Genomic DNA, 20074 nt, shown 5'->3' with positions numbered 1-20074 from the left:
AAGCTCCTTTGCATCCTCATTAGGGTCTGCAGCTGGATCTCTTTAATGACTTGGCCAGCTTCTGTAGAGCCTGGTTACTTCCTTTCATCTATCTCTACTCCACCATCACCCCAAACTGTCAGGCCAAACAGATTGGAAACAGACCCTCTCCCAGCCTCCTTCAGTTCATCGCAGGGACCTCCATAGGCAGTGCGAGGGAAGCAATCCTTCCTTATTTTATCAAGCAACAAGCATTACAGCCAGAGGTTTTCACACGGCAGCCAGTATAGCTCATTCTCTGACACTGGAGGCCACTCAGCCCACTGGGTCTGTGCCTTATAGTCTCAGATCTCAGCAAAAGTTTCCCCAGAGGAAAGGCCTTGATCTGAGATGTCGATTATTGACTCCCCCAACCACCACGCCTACAGATATAGCTTGACCTGCTTAATTCCTCCAGCATCTTGCTTCCAGCTCAGGAATTCAGAGTCTGCACTCTCTTGTGACTTAACTTTTTATATAGCTACCTATTATTTACCCATTTAAGAAGCTCTTAGATCGGCCCATGGATGATAGAAAAGTGGAGGGGTATGTAGGAGGGAAAGGTTAGATGGGTCTTAAAAAGTTGTCGCAACATCATGAGTCGAAGGGCGTGAACTGTGCTGTTAAATGTTTGATCTACCTTTCAAAAACTACATTTGTATTCTAGTCTGCTGTTCTATCCAAACCCAATATGAAGCTTTCTTAATCTCTCAGTAAATAAAAACTAAAAAAAAGTCATTACTTAAGTTAAAAAGACAACCCTAGAGACGGGGGAGGTACCAGTTTTTGTTCATTTTGGCTCCTGAGGAGGGGGTGGATGTGAAGTGATAATTGCTTTAAGAAGAGGATCTGAGATTCCTTACAGAGCCTCTTTGGACCCAACTCTCTTCTTATCTGACTGCTGAGTTCTAATAATTTACTGCAGACGCCAATTTTCTGTTGAGAAAAAAAGGTCCCACATATCCTGGTCTCCTAGCTGAAGGAAAGATATCTGTAAGATCGAAAAAGTAGAGAGAAAATTTACAAAAATGTTGCTGGGACTTGAGGATCTGAGTTATAGGTAAAGATTGAATAGGTTAGAACTTTATCTTCTGGAGCATAGGAGAATGAGGGGAGATTTGATAAAGGTACAAAATATTGGGGGTGATGGGGTGGAGATATGTCTCTACCAAAGGAGGTGTGGTGCTCCTTCCCTCTGCTAGCCTGCAGGTCACCCTTGGGGAAGGTGTAGAACCTGCTTAGCCCCCTGATCAGGGTCACGTGACCCATGGGAGCAGGTGGTGGACGGTCGTATGAGCAGTTGGTGCAGATCACAAGTCCTGGTTATGGGACCACTGACACCAGGCAGACAATCTCCGAAGAGTATTGATGATGGCTGGGGTCACCCGTCTGGTAAAGGCACTCCCCAGAAGAAGGCAATGGCAAACCACTTCTGTAGAAAAATTTGCCAAGAGCAATCATGGTCAAGGAAAAACCGTGTTCGTAAACGCTATATGACACGACACATCACGAACGATCGATACAAAATTATGAAGGGTATAAATAGGGTAAACGCCAGCAGATTTTTTTTCACAGAGATTGGATGAGGCTAGAATCTCAGGTCATAGGTTAAGGGTGAAAGGCAAAATATTAAAGAGGAATATGAGTGGGAACTTCTTCACTCAGAGGGTAGATCGAGCTTTGGTAAGTACATGGATGGGAGGCGTATGGAGGCATATGGTCCAGGTCTGGGTAGATGGAACTAGGCAGATTAATATTTCAGCATGGACTAGATGGGCTGAAGGGCCTGCTTTTGTGCTGTAGTGTTCTATGATGTTATATTGAAACATTCTCAGGCAACTGAGGGCACAGGTAACACAACGGAGTAAAGGGAGCTGAAGGTGCACAAGGAAAGGACCAGGGTGAGAGAAACAGAGTCTGAGGAAATATGCAGACTTCGGGAAAATCAAACAGTGACCACGCATTCACTGACAAAAAATTCCATTGAAAACTTTTGTCTTCAAGCGAGGCAGGACACAGTGAGAAACTAGTTCTTTATGCATAGGTGCTCCAAGCCTGAAGCAAATCGTCAGACCGTGAGATAAGGTGACTCGCCCAGGCCTGCAGAATGAGCCAACCATGAAGGAGACAGCTGATTAATATTGGCACTGGCAACGTGCAAGATGCAAAAAAGATGAGATACAATTTCCTTGTGACCTACTGAGAAACATTAAAGAAAGGGCCCTTGCATCAGAATTCTGTGACAAAACCAAATGCAACAGTTGGCAACGATAATCTGTAGGCGCATCTCAGCACCTTGATACAGGGGCTCTTTGAACACACCTGGATGAAACTAGAAATAGAGGTCATAGGTCAAGGGTGAAGCATGAAATATGCCTGAAGGGGAACTTCTTCAGAGAGTGGTGCGAGAAGGGTCTCAGCCTGGAACATCAATTGCCTGTCTCCTAATGGTGTCTGGTGAAGGATCACAACTGCAGAGCTTTTGCTTGTTAGTTGCAAAGCTGTGCATGGTTCAAGTTTACTGCTTGCTGCAACGTTGCTGCTTTAGTAGGACAAGGTGAGGATACTAACACTGAAATCTCCTGCGACTCTGCGGGGGGTGCGAATCCAATTTTGTGTGGCCTTCTGTTTATTCAGCAGAATGGGCACCACCTACCAAGAGGCACAGATAACACAGCAAGGAACAAGGCTGTTCAGCCCATCATGGCTCTGCTGGATCTTCGGTAGAGCTGGCCAACCACTCCTACATCCTTACCCCTTCCTCATGGTCCTGCTCATCAAATGAAAAAAAACTACTCAACGTGCTTCCAGGGCCTTTTCAGTTAGTGGACTGCAGCTCAGAATAGCTCACTGTGTAAAGCAATTCCTCACCTCACCTCTGGTCCTTTGCTGTTTAACTTACATTGGTATTCTCCATCACTAAGTCTCATTCATTGAGACTTAATAGGCCCTTCAGCCCACAGTCTCTGCTAGCCACCAGTCACTTGCATTAGTCCTACATTAATCCCATTGATTCTCCATGCTCTTCCATCAAATGTCCCCAATTTTATCACACACCCACACAGTAAGTGTCAATTTGTCATGGCCAAATGGGACGTCTCTGGGACGTGGGAGGAAACTGGAGAAGCTCACGCAGACGGCACCTGAGGTCGGGATTGAACCAGGGACTCTGGAGCTGTGAGCCAGCGGCTCTACCTGCTGTGCCACTGCGATCTCTCCAGTTCCCCTTAACCTTCGCTTACTGCAGTGCAGCTTGGGCTAAATCCTTCTTCAAAAGAATCCAATGGTTTAATGCATTAATTATTTACCTAATTTATGCGTTATTTACTTAATCACAGGGTTTGCCTGCCAGTTGCAAAAGCTGCTTTTATTACATGTTGATGAGTGATCTTGAGTGAATACCTTGCTGAACCCTTTCAGTGGGTGGCTGAAGGTCCAAAATTCAAACAAGTTTATTTCAAAGTATGTATCTGTTAGCACATACCACCTCGAGATCCATTTTCTTGCAGGCATTCACAGTAGGACAAAGGGACACAACAGAATCAGTGAAAAACTACACACAAAACTGACGAACACAAGAGATTCTGCAGATGCTGGAAATCCAGGGCAACGCGCACAAAATGCTGGAGGAACTCAGCAGGTCAGGCAACGAATGAAATAAATACAAAGTTGACATTTTGGGCTGAGACCCTTCTTCAGGACTGAGAGGGAAGGGGGAACATGCCAGGGGAGGAGGGGAAAGAGGCCAAGCAGGAAGATGATAGGTGAAGCCAGGTGGATGGGGCAGATAGAATCCGATAGGAGAGTGGACCATAGGAGAAAGTGAACGAGGGAGGGGCCCAGGGTGGAGTATTAGGTAGTGAGAGGAAGTGATAAATCAGAGTGGGGAATGGAAGGGAGCGGGGGTGAACGTTCACCAGAAGGAGAAATCCATGTTCATCCCATCACGTTGGAGGGTACCCAGATGGAATTTATTGTTTCTCCACTCTAAGGATGACAAAACTGCACAACACTAAACAAACAGACAAACAATTAATACTGGGAACACCAGCTGTAGCATCCTTGAAAGTCCATAGGTCATGGAATCAGTTCAGAACTGAGGTGACGCAGAGTTTGGATGGTTGAGAAATGGAATGGAGTCACCTACGGATCAAAGTGCTGAAAGATGGTCAACACTGAAGGGCAATAGTGAACCAGGTGGGTTTTCTTTATGACATTTCCAGAGCTTCACTGTCATTTGATGCTTGGTTTTATTACAGATTGATTTAATTTAACATCCTTAGATTTCATGATGGGATTTGAACTCCTGTCTTCAGATCAATAGTCCATGCCTCTGGATATTACTTTAGAAAGCTTTGAATACTTCTACTAAATCTCTCCTTAATCTTCTCTAAGCAGAACAACCCCTTCTCCGCATTACTGAATTCCCATGTAGCTGCGCCATTCAAATACACAAGAACACCAGGAAACAGGAGCGGGAGTAAACACAAGAGTTTCTGCAGCCACTGGAAACCCAAGCAACACACACAAAAGGCTGGGGGAATTCAGCAGCTCAGGTAGCATCTACGGGAATGAGCAAAAGGAGGAGTACGCCATTAGGCCCTTCAAACCTGCCCCACTGTTCCACGGGATCCTGGCTGATTGACACTGGCTCTGGACTTCTGCTGCAAAACAACATATTTCACATCATTCCCTGAATTCCAGGGAAGGTTCTGTAGGTTAAGACTTTACTCCCCACTGTTCAGGTGAATGAGGGGAGATCTGATAGAGATATACAAAATTATGAGGGGCATGGATCGGGTGTATGCCTGCGGGCTTTATCCACTCAGGTCAGGTGAGATTAGAAGTGGAGATTTTACCTTTAGGGTGTAAGGTGAAATGTTCAGGGGGAAAATCTCAAAAGGACATACAAGTGTGGAACAAGCTGCCAGCGGAGATGGTAGATGCAGGTTTAATGTGCCATCGTGGTCGGAACAGATATTGTGGGCCAAAACGCCAGTTTCTGTGCTGTGCCGTTCTGTGTTCTAGAAGCTTGCTATGGTGTGATTTGACCTCTTGCTCAGGCCCATGGGTGCCAGTTAATAATATTATCACTGAGCATGGAATAGTCCATCTCTGTCCTACAGCAGTGGATCGGTGGTTGCCTCTGAGACACTAACAGAAGATGCTGGAAATATTGAATGCACAATATGTTGAACCTTGAAATTTATGGGCGACAACAGCAGAAGACCATGAACGTACAAAATACAGTCAGTGGCCACTTTATTAGGTACCTCCTCTACCAAACAAGGTAGCCACTGAGTGTGAGTGCAATCAGTAACTTACTGGATGTTTGGATCAGACTTGAGACTCGTATACTGACAAACTCCCTGCAAACACTTGGAGCTGTGTTGCCTCTGCTCCGGGCATCTCATACAAAGATGTTGAGGAAGCAGTGGCGCAGTTAGCCTGCAGAAGCCAGAAAAGCTGAGGAATTGGGGGATGAGGAACAGGAAGGCCCACCTGTAGATGTGTAAAGTGTGTGACTGTTGTGTGGAAATGAGTACGTGAGGGGAGAAAACAGACACACAGACACACACATGCACAAGCATTGATCAAACCCAAACGAAGCAAATGCCAGTTTCATGCAAATGATATTCATGCAAGATTTGATGAGGGTGTTTGTTTAGTGAATAAATTTCAAATTTCAACTTTAAATGAAGCGTGAATTGGGTCAAATTTAGCGTGAAGAGTAAAGCTGATTGGTTCTTTGCTGAAACTTAACCATTTAACAGGCAGATAATTTCTCTAAAGAGAGAGAAGGGGAATTCAGAGACACAGGGTGAGCACGTGTGCTCTGAAATGTCAAGATATGGGGGTGGGGGGGGGAAGAGAGTAGGGGGCAGTGGGCGACTGGGGCACAGAACTGTCAGTGAGCCAAGAAGGACATTGCTTTGCTGGTTTTAAAATCCATGCCACTGAGAAACTGAAAGTTTATCTCGCGGCAGCCAGATTCCTTGGACCCCTCACCCACTGGACCCCTTCCTGAAGTGGCCAGATCAATAAACAATTAGAGTGAGCTATGGAACAACTGAACTCAAGTTAGGGAGAATCATGAGCATCCAGGTACAAAAGTTTGAAGGCACACACTCAACATTTTAGGAATAACTTCTTCCCCTCTGCCATCAGATTTTTTTTATGGACAATGAACCCATGGACACTACCTATTTTTTTTGGCTCTACTTACTTAATTTATATTTTAAATATTTTTGTATTTCTTATTGAGTCTATAATTTAATTTAAACTTATATATATTTTTATTGTAATTAATAGTACTTGATGAATTGCACTGTACTGCTATTGCAAAACAAGTTTCACGACATAATCCAGTGACATTAAACCTGCTTTAGATTCTGATTCACTAACCAGAACACCTCTACAAGATTCTTGTTCCACTAGGAACATTACACAGGATGTGTTGCACCAGGATAAATCCCGTGCTGATCTTGAGCCTGACATTGGGATTTATTTACGCCGGGGACACAGTCTGGCCTAGAGTGACCATTCCTCCTGCATGAACTTACACTGGAAGTTAGTGCAGGGCAAGTCAAGTGTGAAAGCCACCCAAAGAAGCTCACCTGACCACAGTTCTTCCCTGAGCTGGGCTGCGGTGAAGATAACACCAGCAGTAATCAGGCTGGGAACACAGGGTGATATTTCAGACCCTCCCCAACCCCATGCACCTCCACTACCTTCCCAAGCGAGGTTCAAGCGAGCTCTGGCTCCCAGTGGCTGACTGGGCCTTAACTCTGTGGTCACACTCCAAAGGTTTGAGCACAACGTCGTTGGGCTAGGCTTAATGGAACTAAATGACAGGGACACGGCAGGAGGAATTGTCTCCCATGAGATGCTGTCCCATTAATGTTCGCCCAGGTTGATGTACAACTCCATGGCACTATTTTGAGGAAAGTGAATAATAGCTGGCATCCCATTTTAAAAGGAAGTGGCCAACATTGGTGGGACCTTGGCTTGTATATCTACTGTTAATTTCCTATATTATAACAATGAGTATACTCATTTGATTTGTGACATTCAGAGCTCATGAAGATTATTTTTTTTTAAATTATCATCAAATTTAGGTGGGGTGTCAGTTCTTTACACATAGAGACTGGTGGGTGCATGGAATGCCCTGCCAAGAGTGCTGATCGTTGCGGATACATTAGGGGCATTGAAGAAATACTTCAATTGGCACATGGATGATAGAAAAAAATCTGCCTGGGTTGTTGGTAGAGGCAGGTAAATTAGGGGTATTTAGGAAACCTTTAGATCGGCACCTGGATGATAGAAAAATGGAGGGCTATGAGGGAGGGAAGGGTTAGATTGATCTCAGACTAGGTAAAAGGCCAGTACAACATTGTGGGTCAACGGGCCTGTACAGTACTGTACTGTTCTATGTTCTAAATTAAAAGCAATTCCAGTTGTACCCAAAATGACACTAAATCAGGGTTCCCAACCTGTTTTATGCCTTGGACCCCCTACCAGTAACTGAGAAGTTAGTGGACCCCAGGCTGGTAACCTCTGCACTAGGTGATAGTACAGATGGTTGGGGAGAAGGGGGGTGGGGGGGGTTAGGAGAGAGGCTGCTGTCTGTTAAATGGTCAAAACAAATCAAAAGTGCAGTAAAAGAGGAGCACGCACACAGCACACAGCACACACTACATGAGATTTATTGAAGGATATTATCTTTATTTGTCTATCTATGTACAGCAAAAATATTCCCAGTTTTTTTTTAAAAAAAAGTAAAATTTAAAACAGAACACATGAACGAAGTTTACAGATAAATGAGAATGGGACCATTTCAATCTTTAACAGAAAATTAAAAGTTTTAAACATAACAGCAATCAGTGTTTAGGGTTCTACTGCCACAGAGTGTGAGGCAGTAAAGAGACCAGTGCCTTTACAAAGTAAAACATACACATTAAAAAAAGCCCAGTGTCGTCAATACTATTTCAAACTACACAATTAATTACATCAAGCATGTTTAATTAACAGGAATAGATTGACATGATAATTTCAGCTTGTTTAGCTTCCGTGACTTTTAATTAAATGACCTTCAAAAGCGAAAAAAAGAAGTTTTCCTTTCGCTGGCTTGTGTGGACTGATCTCATTAAAGGTTTTAGACTATGACCAAATCCATTCAGCAATCTCTGTTGAGCTGGATTCATGAAGTGAGTTGCTCAAGAGCAGGAGGTCCCGACCCAAAAAAAAGTTAGCCAAATTAAACAACTGGATTTTGCTGAGAATGTGAATGATTTTAGTCCTATTTACTGCTCGATTGCACTAGTTACGAAAAAATACTGTTTGGTCATTTACTGGCCCCAAGCTACAGGAGTCCACAGGGTTAAAAAGGAACCATTTTGTTTTATATAGTTTCACCTTAAATGTTAATCGTGATAGAACACAGCCTCAGTCCGCCAAGAAAAGGGAGACTTTTTAAAAATGTACAATTAATCCTTTAATTCACATCACACTTCTCACAATTCTTTCATGTAGTGTTGATTTACCTCCACTCCTTAAAAAAAATCTTCAGTCCCTGAAGATTATGGCATAACCTCTCATTAAAAGAGGTCCAATTTTGCCGCACCCCCCCAGCTCTTTTAAATCGCCCCTCTTGTGAAGGGACAGAACACTCGGTGGTGTTCCATAAGGCCAATTAACATGCCCCAGTGGTTGTTACTCATTTAGGAAAGCAAAACAAAACTGCAGATGATGGAAATCTGAAATAAAAGCAATCTGAAATGGGGGGGGGGGGAAACTCAGCAGGTCAAACAGCATCTGTGGAAACAGAAACTGTTAACACTCCAGCTGGAATACCCTTCAATGGAATAGGAAGATTTTAATGAAGACATTGGACCTGAAACCTTAATTGTGTTTCTTCCCGCAGGTGCTGATTGCTTTCAGCGTTTTCTGCTGTTTTCTTTGGTCTTGACCCTAAGCCGTTAGTTTTTTTAGCAGCACAGTGAAATTGCATAATGCAAAGGCTTGAAACTCCTGCCCAGTTAAGCCTATCCTAAAAGCTGTGGGAGTATGGAAACGCATCGGTTGCTTACTGGAATTTGATCCCGGTGGGGAAGCAAGTTCATATTCCACTAGAGCAACTGAGAAATTCAAATACAATTCATTAAATGTAAACTGAATCAGGAACTGACCACAGCTTGGGGGGGGGGTGGGGGGGGGGGGAAGTATGAAAGCGCTTCGGTTGCTAACCGGACTTTGATTTGGACTGCGGGGCGGGGGGGGGGGGGGAGAGCAAGTTTATATTCTGTCATAGCAACTGAGAAATTCAAACTTAATTCATTAAACCTGAACTGAATCAGGAACAGTGACCTCAAAACTATCTGGGCACTCGGAAAAACCCATCTGATTCATTAAAACCCTTTGAAGGTATAGAGGAGGGTTTCCCAGCCTGGGGCCTACAGGCCCCTCGGTTAATGGTAGAGGTCCATGGCATAAAAAAAGGTTAGGGACCCCTGGTATAGAGGGATAACTATCACCCTTATTTAATACTATGTGCAACACTGTTGGCTGATTCATCAATTGATTCAGCAAGTCTCTAACTCCAGGAAATGGTAAACAGCAGAACAGGACACTCAGCCCAAATGACACCCATTTGGACCGATCCCATTTTATGTCTCCCCCCACCCCCGCCAGATTCTACCACTCCCTTACATACTACAGGGTGACATACAGAGGCCAATTACCTACTAGCCCATGTGGACAAAACTTGGTCTTGCCTGGCCCAAATTAAGTAATCCAGGATTGCTGAGACCCCAAATGAACCATAATCACTACCGCAGAGAGAAACAAACACCTATATTTGCCCAGGCTGGTTCCCTCTTATCTAAGAGCATTTCCATGCAGAGCTTGCCCACTTTGGGATATGGAGACCAGGGAAACGTAACCATTAACTTAAAAGCAGGGGGTCCCCAACCTTTTTTCATGCCATGGACCAATACCATAAAGCAAGGTTGGGAACCCCTGACAAAGAGGAACACCCTCAAAAAGATTATAACACATTGCTTTAGGGACTGCTATAAAAGCAGTAAGTTTTACTCTTAAAAAAAAGCTGAAAGATTGTGAGAAGGGAATGTCATTCAGTCAATATGGAAGTAGATAGCCAATACTGTCCGCAGCTGATGGAATAAAGAGAAGAACAAGAAAGCAACCATTTATACAATAAAGGAAAAAATAAAACAAGCTTTTAAATTAGAAGCTACTAAATCATGCAGGAAGCAAAATGGTGGACAGCTGATGGAATGTGCTTTAAAAATAATTAAAAAATATATATATGTATATATAGAAATATATAAAAGAGGTGATGGGCCCAGGCAGTTATTATTAGTGATAATTACAGCAAAAGGCAACAATTAATCACAACCAGTCACCCAGACTCTCATTAACACTGTTGGAAACCTCACTAATTTGCAACAGAAAAATAATTAGTTGATAAAAATAATATCTTGTGATATCTGGAAACAGTCTGAAAAGTGAAATAAGAACAGAAATTAATGGTGTGATCGCCCCAAAAGGAAAAGAACCCAAAGAAATTATAATTTAAAAAAATAAATCATTTATGAAACAGGTGGTGGATGATTATTCATAATATAATTAAATATTATATATCAATATATAATTGATGCTCGTTCATTTGATCAGCACGAAACCAAAAACAGCCAATAAATGATGGGGAGGAGATGATGGTTGGTTATAAATTATGCTGTGTACAATGGACACATTTGGTCCAGTTACAGTGATGTTATATGAGAGTTTCTGCCTTTGCAATGACACACACCTAAGGCAGGCAAATAGTTCTCACACAGCCAAGTTTTAAGCATTGCAATGCACGATTCCTTCCAGTTAAACAGATCTGCTCCTTCCAGCTGCTGGTGAGTGTGTTCCTGAGTCTAATACAAATAAAAAGGGGGGCAGAGCTAAACTTTGGGTGGCATGGTAGTGTAGCAGTTAGTGCAAAGCTCCCACGGTGCCAGCAACCAGAATTCAGTTCCTGCTACCGTCTGTAGGTTAGTCTGTACGTTCGCCCCATAACCGCATGGATTTCCTCTGCTTTCCTCCCAGATTCCAACAACGTCCAGGTTAGCAGGTTAATTGGTCACATGGGTGTAATTGGGAACATCAGCAAACCCAATTTGTCGCTTAGTAATCAGAATTTCCAACTCATTAGGTTTTCCCTCTCCCTGTTTTTTTTTGTTTTCTGAATATTAATACGGAACACAATTCTATTTTTCTCTGTTCAGCCAGTCTTTGAAGACGTGATTTCACTGAGGGAACTATGGGAGTATCTTGCTTAAAGACGCAAAATTTTGACAAATACTGGGAATCGGTAACCTTTGTACAGAATTCAAATTCGGAAAACTGACGTTAACGCTATAAAGGACTTTGGCCCACGTCGTTGTAATGACCTTTTAACCTACTCCAAGATCAATCCAATCCTTCCCTCCACATAGCCCTCCAATATTCTTTCATCCATGTGTCTAAAAATCTGTTAAATGCCCCTAATGTATCTGTCTCCAGCACCACTCCTGGGAGTGCATTCAATGCACCCAACACTGTGTAAAAAAAAAACCTGTCACCCCCTCTATACTTTTCTCCAATCACCTTAAAGCAATGTCCCCTCATATTTGCCATTTCTGCCCAGAGAAATGGCACTTCCAGTCTTCAGTGGATGTTAGAATTGGAAGCCAAGGCTCATTGATGGCTGACGCTTCAACCTGTAAAACTCCATTGCAGGAAATACCAATGATATCACTGGGGAATGATACTGAGTGCAGTTGTGAGAGGGAGCCTGATTAAATAGTAAGGTATTTAATGATACTAAGGTAGGTAGCATTGTGGATAATGAAGTAGGTTTTCAAAGCTTGCAGAGAGATTTAGGCCAGTTAGAAGAGTGGGCTGAACGACGGCAGATGGAGTTTAATGCTGATAAGTGTGAGGTGCTACATTTTGGTAGGAATAATCCAAATAGGACATACATCATAAATGGTAGGGCATTGAAGAGTGCAGTAGAACAGAGTGATCTAGGAATAATGGTGCATAGTTCCCTGAAGGTGGAATCTCATGTGGATAGGGTGGTGAAGAAAGCTTTTGGTATGTCGGCCTTTACAAATCAGAGCATTGAGTAAGGGAGTTGGGATGTAATGTTAAAATTGTACAAGGCATTGTTAAGGCCGAATTTGGAGTATTGTGTACAGTTCTGGTCACCGAATTATAGGAAAGATATCAACAAAATAGAGAGAGTACAAAGGAGATTTACGAGAATGTTACCTGGATTTTAGCACTTAAGTTACAGAGAAAGGTTGAACAAGTTAGGTCTTTATTCTTTGGAGCGTAGAAGGTTGAGGGGGGACTTGATAGAGGTATTTAAAATAATGAGGGGGATAGATCGAGTTGATGTGGATAGGCTTTTTCCATTGAGAGTAGGGGAGATTCAAACAAGAGGACATGATTTGAGAGTTAGGGGGCAAAAGTTTAAGGGTAACACGAGGGGGAATTTCTTTACTCAGAGAGTGGTAGCTGTGTGGAACGAGCTTCCAGTAGAAGTGGTAGAGGCAGGTTCGGTATTGTCATTTAAAGTAAAATTGGATAGGTATATGGACAGGAAAGGAATGGAGGGTTATGGGCTGAGTGCGGGCCAGTGGGACTAGGTGAGTGTAAGCGTCAGCACGGACTAGAAGGGCCAAGATGGCCTGTTTCCGTGCTGTAATTGTTATATGTTATATGGTTAAATACTGTGTTGTATTAAAGCAACCAGGTGTGTAAGAGAGAAGCAAACCCACTCCACATTAAATGCACAGAGTCGCTGAGAAAGAGTGCCCTCAACTCTCCAGAGAGAGCGTAGCGGCCAGGGATTATTACAAATATTTACACAAGCTCCCTGTGCAATCCAGAATTACATTTCACAATTACCTCACTGTGTGGCTATTACCAGAGGCAAATAGAATGATCTGCCTTGTGCAAGCTGATGGGTCAACTCTGTTAGCTCATTACTGTCGCACGAGCCTGAATGATCCTCTTATTACCTTGTGTGGCTGTGGAGGTTGCATCAAGGCAAAGGCTCAGCAGCCAAGGCAAGAAATGTCTTTGAAGGGCAGTGCTTCCCTTTACAGGGGACCGGGGCCATCTGGCATACAGAGTCAAGAGAAGGAAGTAACAGAAGGGACAATTACAAGTGGTCGCTTGAAAGAGATTTATTTATCTGGCGATACAGCACAGTAACAGGCTCTACTGGCCCAACAAGCCTGCGCCACCCAATTGCACCTGTGCGACCAACAAACCCATACATCTTTGGAATGTGGAAGGAGGCCAGAGCACCCTGAGGAAACCTGCGCAGTCACCATCCAGGACACACTCTCTTCTCATGGCTACCATTGGGAAGGAAGAGCAGGAGCCTCAGGACCCACCGCCAGGATCAGGGACAGTTACTACCCCTCCACCCTCTGTGGTCCAATAATCTCCCCCAGCCTTGAAAATGTTCAATGGCAGCCACCATGGCTCTCTCGGGTAGAACTGTGAAGATTCACAACCCTTAGATAAGGAATTCCTCCTCCCATGTCCCTTAAACAGGCAACTGCCAACTCTGAAAGTATGGTCATTAGTCCCATATTCGCCCATCTGTGTCAATGGCCAAACCAGACTGAGGATTGTGTAGGGGGCAGCCCACATGCATCACCAAGCTTCTGGTGCTAACACAACATGCCCACAGCTTAATAGTCCTCACCTGCACATCTTTGGAATGTGGGAGGAAACCAGAGAATCAGAGGAAACGTTTTCACAGGGAGAACATATAAACTTCTTACAGACAGTGGCAGGAACTGAAGTGTGATAGTGTTACACTATCCAAAACGCTAACGTGCCACCCCCAACATAAATTCAGTGAGCACAAGTCTTGTAACACACCTCAAATTTCTAGGTCGTGATTTCTGAATGTATCTGCCTCTACTATAAGTGGTGGGGAAGCCAGACACCCACCACTTTCAGCGTAGAAACCCTCCCTATATCTGACATCCTCCCTGTACTTTTACTCCAAATACATTAAAGTTATGCCCCTGATATAAGCCATTCTGCCCTAGGAAAAAGTCTGCCTCTTATCATCTCGTACACCTCTATCCAGTCAACTCTCATCCTCCTTTGCTCCAAAGAGAAAAGCCCTACCTCAGTCAACTTAGCCCAGAAGTGACTGTAGAATAGTCAGAGGAGTAGGAATGTCTCCTGGTCACATGAGGTACAAGCACATCAAAACAACACACTTGCATCCTTCCTCTGGGATTTAGCTCAATTACTTCAGTAAAGTAAAATTCAGTGGCTACTCATTCAGAACCAAACTAGACCCTTCATCCCAAACTACTCCCATGTTAGCTTATAGCTATCTAAACCTTTCTTATCCATGTACCCACCCAACTGACTTTGAAAAGTTAGTAGCATATCTGCCTTAACCACTTCCTCTGGCAGTTCATTCCACATATATACCTTCAAGATCCTGTTAAAGTTTTTCCCTTCCATCTTACATGTGCCCTCTAATTCTGGATTCCTTACTACGGGGGGGGGGGGGGGGGAAATAAAGATTAGGTGCATTCACCCCAGCTATGCCCCTCATGATTTCATAGATCACTGAAGATCACCTTTTAGTCTCCTACACTCCAAACAATCAAGTCCTAGTCTCTCCACCCTCTCCCAGGAGCTCAGTCTCTCAAGTCCTGCAACGTCCTTGTAAATCCTTTCTGTACTTCTCCAGTTTAATAACATCAGACCTTAAAGGCAGGGTGATCAAAACTGAACATAGTATGACTTCACCAGCCTCCTGTACAACCCCACCATGAATCCTCAACTTTTACACTCAGCGCCCTGACCGATGAAGGACAGTGTGGCAAAAGCCTTCTTTACCACTCTGTCACATGTGACTTCACTTTCAGGAAACCATCCATCTGCTCTTACAACACTGTCCAGAGCCCTACCATTAGCTGTGAAAGCCCTGCGTCACTCAAGAGTCAACAGGGTGCCATACACCATCACCAAGCTGACTGGTTATTCTGAGACACCTCATAACTGATGTATTTGATGTCACTCAGGGCATCTAATCAAAATACCGACTGAATCAGTTGGGTAACCTCATCACTGTGCTGATTGGATAATATGCGTGCCATTGACATCAACTGGATTTATTGCAGATCATCATGGATCCAATCACTGAGCTGATTGGATATCTTAATAACCTCATTAGTTACCTCACCAGACATTTCAAGTGACCTCATAACTGTACTGATTAGATATCATAAGAGTGTTATTGACATTGAGATGATTGATTATCAAGTAAACTTATTACCAATCCAATCAATGAGCAGATTGGATACCTTAATAACCTCATTGCTCACCTAAATAGTCATCCTTTTTGACATTATCACTGATCTAAGAATCTCAACAACCTTGATAGTAACCAGCTGACTCTAACTTTCATTGTGCTTTTTTTACTAATATATTTGTGAAGTTAACATCCAAATTCTATAAATCCCATTTTACTAGGGAATAAGAGAATCATTCTCTAAAACATGTATCAATACAGTATATACTTATCAGAAAATGACTTGTGGATTAAGCCCCCCCCCACCACCCCCTTGACTTTGACTCTTATCTTCTACGTTCTATTAGGGTGGATTGATCAAGACCATAAAACATAGGTGCAGAATCAGGCCATTCAGCCCATCGAGTCTGCTTTGCCACTCCATCATGACTGATATACTATGTGCCTCAATCCCCGTAAACTTTGACGTCTTGATTAATCAAGAACCTAGCAACCTCTGCTTTAAATATAGCCAATGGCTTGGCCTTCACAAACATGATTAAATTGGGCAGGATGCTTATTACAAAATAAACCACCCCCTTTTTGCACTGCTGACCCCTAATAAACTGGTCTGTTAGCAAGAAATATTCCGGCTACCTCAGCATGTCTGTAAGATATTAATAATAAACTTAAGCTACCCAGTTATTTAATCAGCTGCTTCAGACTAACTCTTTAGTAGAAAACAAGCAGTGTGTTTAGAGTGGATGTATTTTGGTAATGTACAACCACCAGCTTCAGGAACAGTTATTACCCCTCAACCATCAGGCTCCTGAACCAGAGAGGGTAACTCCACTCACCCCAACAATCTATGGACTCACTTTCAAGGACTATTCAACTCATATTCTCGATATTATTGATATTTTATTACTAATTTTATTTTTTTCTGTTTTTTTTTGTATTTTTATCTTTTGCACACTGGTTGCTTATCTGTCTTTGTTGAGTGTGGTTTTTCATTGGTTCTATTGTGTTTCTTTGTATTTACTGAATGCCCAGGAGAAAATGCATCTCAGTCTAGTATATGGTGACATGCGCAGTACTGTGCAAAAGACGCAGGTATATATATACAGCCAGGGAGCCTAAGACTTTTGCACAGCACTGTAGTAATTTTGTGTATCGCACCGTACTGCTGCCGCAAAAAAAAACAAATTTCATGACATCTGTGAGTGATGATAAGCCTGATTCTGATCTAGGTCTCTATTGTGGACTGAGAGTGGGACAGGGGCAGGGAGAGGGGTATCATGGTTGAGAAAAGGGGAAGGCAGAGGAGAGAGAGCAGAAAGCACCAGAGAGACATTCTTCAATGATCAGTAAACCAATTGTTTGGAATCAGATGACCCTGCCTGGTGTCTCAGGGCTGGGTGTGTCTGTACCCACAACATCCCCACCCCGGCACTCCTTCTCTGCCACCTCCTGTGCTGCTTCACCCTCGGCATTCCCAACATCCTTTGCTTCTGCCAGATTTACAAACTCACACTCCACTGCACGTTGACAGATACAGTACTGTGCAAGAGCCTTAGGCACCCTAGCTATATATACGTGCCCAAAAACTTTGCACAGTACTGTATGTACTTCGATAATAAATTTATTTTGAAGGAACAGATATTGGGAGTAGTGTGCAATTGGACAGTGAGTTTTGAACACAAATGCTAACACTTTCCCACAGGAATCGTGCTCAATGTTAATGGATGGAAACACTTCATTCCATTCGAATTTTCATACAGTGGAGGTGAATGGGGAATGAATGAATGGAACAGAAACAGGCCTTTCAGCCCACGTTGACCATCCACAGGGTCAGGCTTCTCCTAACTACAGGTAGTCTAACGATCATGTTTTTCCTAACTGTAACTACCCTCAAGAGGAGAGAGTTTGAGAATTACAGAGCACTACAGCATTTTGGCTCATTTGGTCTGTGCTACTTACCTACCTACCCACATCTTGGTCACAGTTCTCCATATCTTTCTCACCCATTCAAACTTTCTTAAATGTTACAATTCAACCAATTTCTAACACGTCAGCTTGTGGTTCATTCCCCATTCACACCATGCTCTGAGTGAAGAAGCTTCTGCTCAGATTCCCCTAAGTATTTCATCTGTCACCCTAACCAATGACCTCTAGTTCTAGTCACACCCAACCTGAGGGGGAAGAGGCCTGCATTTATTCAGTCTGCCTATACCCCTCAGAAATGTGTAAACCTCGGTAAGATCCCTCCCGATTCCCCTGCACTCCATTCAATAAAGTTCTAAACTATTCAACCTATCACTGTAACCCAGGTATTGACGATATCTGTGTGAATTTTCTCTGCACTCTTTCAAGCTTATTGATATCTTTCCTGTAGGTCAGTGACCGGACTACACACAATATTCTAAATTTGGCCTCGTCAACATCTTAAACAACTCCAACATAAATTACCCTTGTGATTATGCATCAGGGCATACAAAATGTTCTTCTGACACCCAGATGCGCATCTTTATCTGCTCTGTGATGTCCGTCCCATCTAAAACTTAACTCGAGAAGCTCCACCACCCCTTCACAGTCAGTGACATACAATCTAAACCTGCCTCGTCAACGCTGCGCTTTACAAACGAATTCCACGTGTTCTAGACACTTTGTGCCTTGGCAGGCAGCAGACGCTTGGGTAATTCCCAATGGTGGGCGGCACTCTGCCATGGGTGAGTGGGGTTGTGATTTATGCACACAATTTGTGTGATTATCTTTGACTCACTGCTTTTTTTTTTGGAGGTGGCACCCTGCATTTACTTGGGAGAGTTGCTGTAGTTGTGTCTTTTCTGCTCTTTAAACAGAATCTGCTTTCCAAGTAAACTGACTTTCTTTGCTGTTCAATAGCAAGTTTCTTGTAAATCCTAATCCTGTAATACCTGCATCCCTGGCACAGTATTGTCAATAAATGCTGCTCAGTAATATAACAATTTACATAGGGTGCCACCCAGCACGCATGCACACCCAGTCTAAATGCCCTGCCAACCCCCACACACCAACCAACAGACAGACTCTCACCCTGCACTTGCCACCTTTCACCTTTTATTGCTGCTGTTTCACATTTTATACAACTACTTGTTCTATTATAATTGTGCCAGTAACATTATACTGTCTAACATAAATATGCACCTCACACTTTATGTCAATCTTCAGGCCATGCCACTCAGGGACTTGTGTTAATATTATTTTGTGACGGTACGTGCTAAATCATAACTGTATGTACTGTGTTTAATGCTTTGGCCTCAGAGGAGCCATGTTTCATTTAGCTGTATACATGTGTATGGTGAATGACAATAAAGTTGAACTTGAAGGAAGTACCATTGACACTTGGGATTTCTAAGACAGCAAGATCCGCAGGAGGGCTGGGACAGTGCTGATGGATCAGAACTTCAGAGGCCAGCAGAGAGAGAGAGGCTGGGGAACAGGAATAAGGGCAGGAAAAGGATATCTTCACTGCTGTCTTGGTCTGGAACAAAATTTGGCATTGGGAGATCGAAAAGGGAGAATTAACCAAAACTAAGTGCCACATGTGATACTGGAGCAAAATTATCCATGTCGGCGCAGCTTCTTCCTAAGCAGAGAACCTGGAACCGAAGGAAGAACGTCCACGTGGAACTGACCGAGTGACCGGTAGCAGCAGGAATGTCACAGAAATCCGACAGTCGAGGGGGGAAGTGGAGAAAGGGTGGGTGATGGGACATAGAATTGAGGGTCAACATACCTGGGAACTGGTAGCTGTAGCCTGGTGTAAATCCTGGGTATCCACGACCGTACGTTGCAACAAAGTTTGGGTAACCTTTAAAACAGTATTTAAAAGAAAGAAAAACTGTCAGTTTAAGGGTAATATGGGAAGTTGTGGCTGGTGTGTCAGAAACAACATGATAGTAATCCCTATTTGTCTTGTTCTTCTCACTGTTATGGAAACAACAATGCCCAGGAACAGAAAATGGTACAGAAGGTGGATACAGCTCAGCCTATTACAGTCTATTATTATAGTTAAGCATATTGAAATGAAATGCTGTCACAAGAAAGCTTCACCCATCATCAAGGACCCCCACCATTGCTACTACCATAGGGCAGGAGATACAGGAGCCTTAAGTCCCACATCACCAGGTTCAGGAACAGTTGTTACCCTTCAGTCATCAGGTGCCTGAACCAAACTTCACTCACCACAACTCTGAGCTCATTCTGCAACTTGCAGACTCACTTTTGAGACTTTACAATTCATATTCTCAATAATATTTTTAATTTATTGGCACAATCGGTCTTTTGCACATTGGTTATTTGTCAGTCTTTGTTTATGTATAGTTTTTCATAAGTTCTATTGCATTTCTTTACTAGTCCTGTAAATCCTACAAAATGTCACAGATGCAGCCCAATTCATCACGGGTAAAGCCCTCCCCACCACTGAGCACATCTACATGAAAGACTGTTGCAGGAAAGCAGCATCCATCATCAGGGACGCCCACCACCCAGGCCATGCTCTCTTCTCACTGCTGCCATCAGGAAGAAGGTACAGGAGCCTCAGGACTCACACTATCAGGTGCAGGAATCATTACTAGCCCACACCTTCAGGCTCTTGGACCAAAGGAGATAATGACCTGCACCTCATCACTGAAATGTTCCCACAGCCAAAGAACTCACTTTCAAAGACTCTTCATCTCTTGT

At 43.3% G+C, this 20074-nt stretch overlaps 1 protein-coding gene across 11 annotated transcripts in view; it reads right to left on the bottom strand.

The window, feature by feature from the left end:
• The window catches only part of msi2b (musashi RNA-binding protein 2b), a 642445-nt gene that overhangs the window by 143994 nt on the left and 478377 nt on the right, over window positions 1-20074 (bottom strand). For 10 of the 11 annotated variants that reach the window (XM_059973518.1, XM_059973517.1, XM_059973521.1 and 7 more), the window contains exon 10: window positions 19128-19202. In XM_059973518.1, the coding sequence (XP_059829501.1) occupies window positions 19128-19202 (75 nt within the window). Of the gene's footprint in view, window positions 1-9303; window positions 10538-19127; window positions 19203-20074 lie in introns of those variants that run through there. The other variant, XM_059973528.1, reaches the window with a different exon arrangement.

This window comes from Hypanus sabinus, chromosome 6 (genome assembly GCF_030144855.1).
Source record: "Hypanus sabinus isolate sHypSab1 chromosome 6, sHypSab1.hap1, whole genome shotgun sequence".
In the NCBI taxonomy this organism is placed as follows: domain Eukaryota; kingdom Metazoa; phylum Chordata; class Chondrichthyes; order Myliobatiformes; family Dasyatidae; genus Hypanus; species Hypanus sabinus.
Note: the sequence above shows the minus strand (reverse complement) of the source record. Positions and strands in the feature narration are given on the sequence as shown.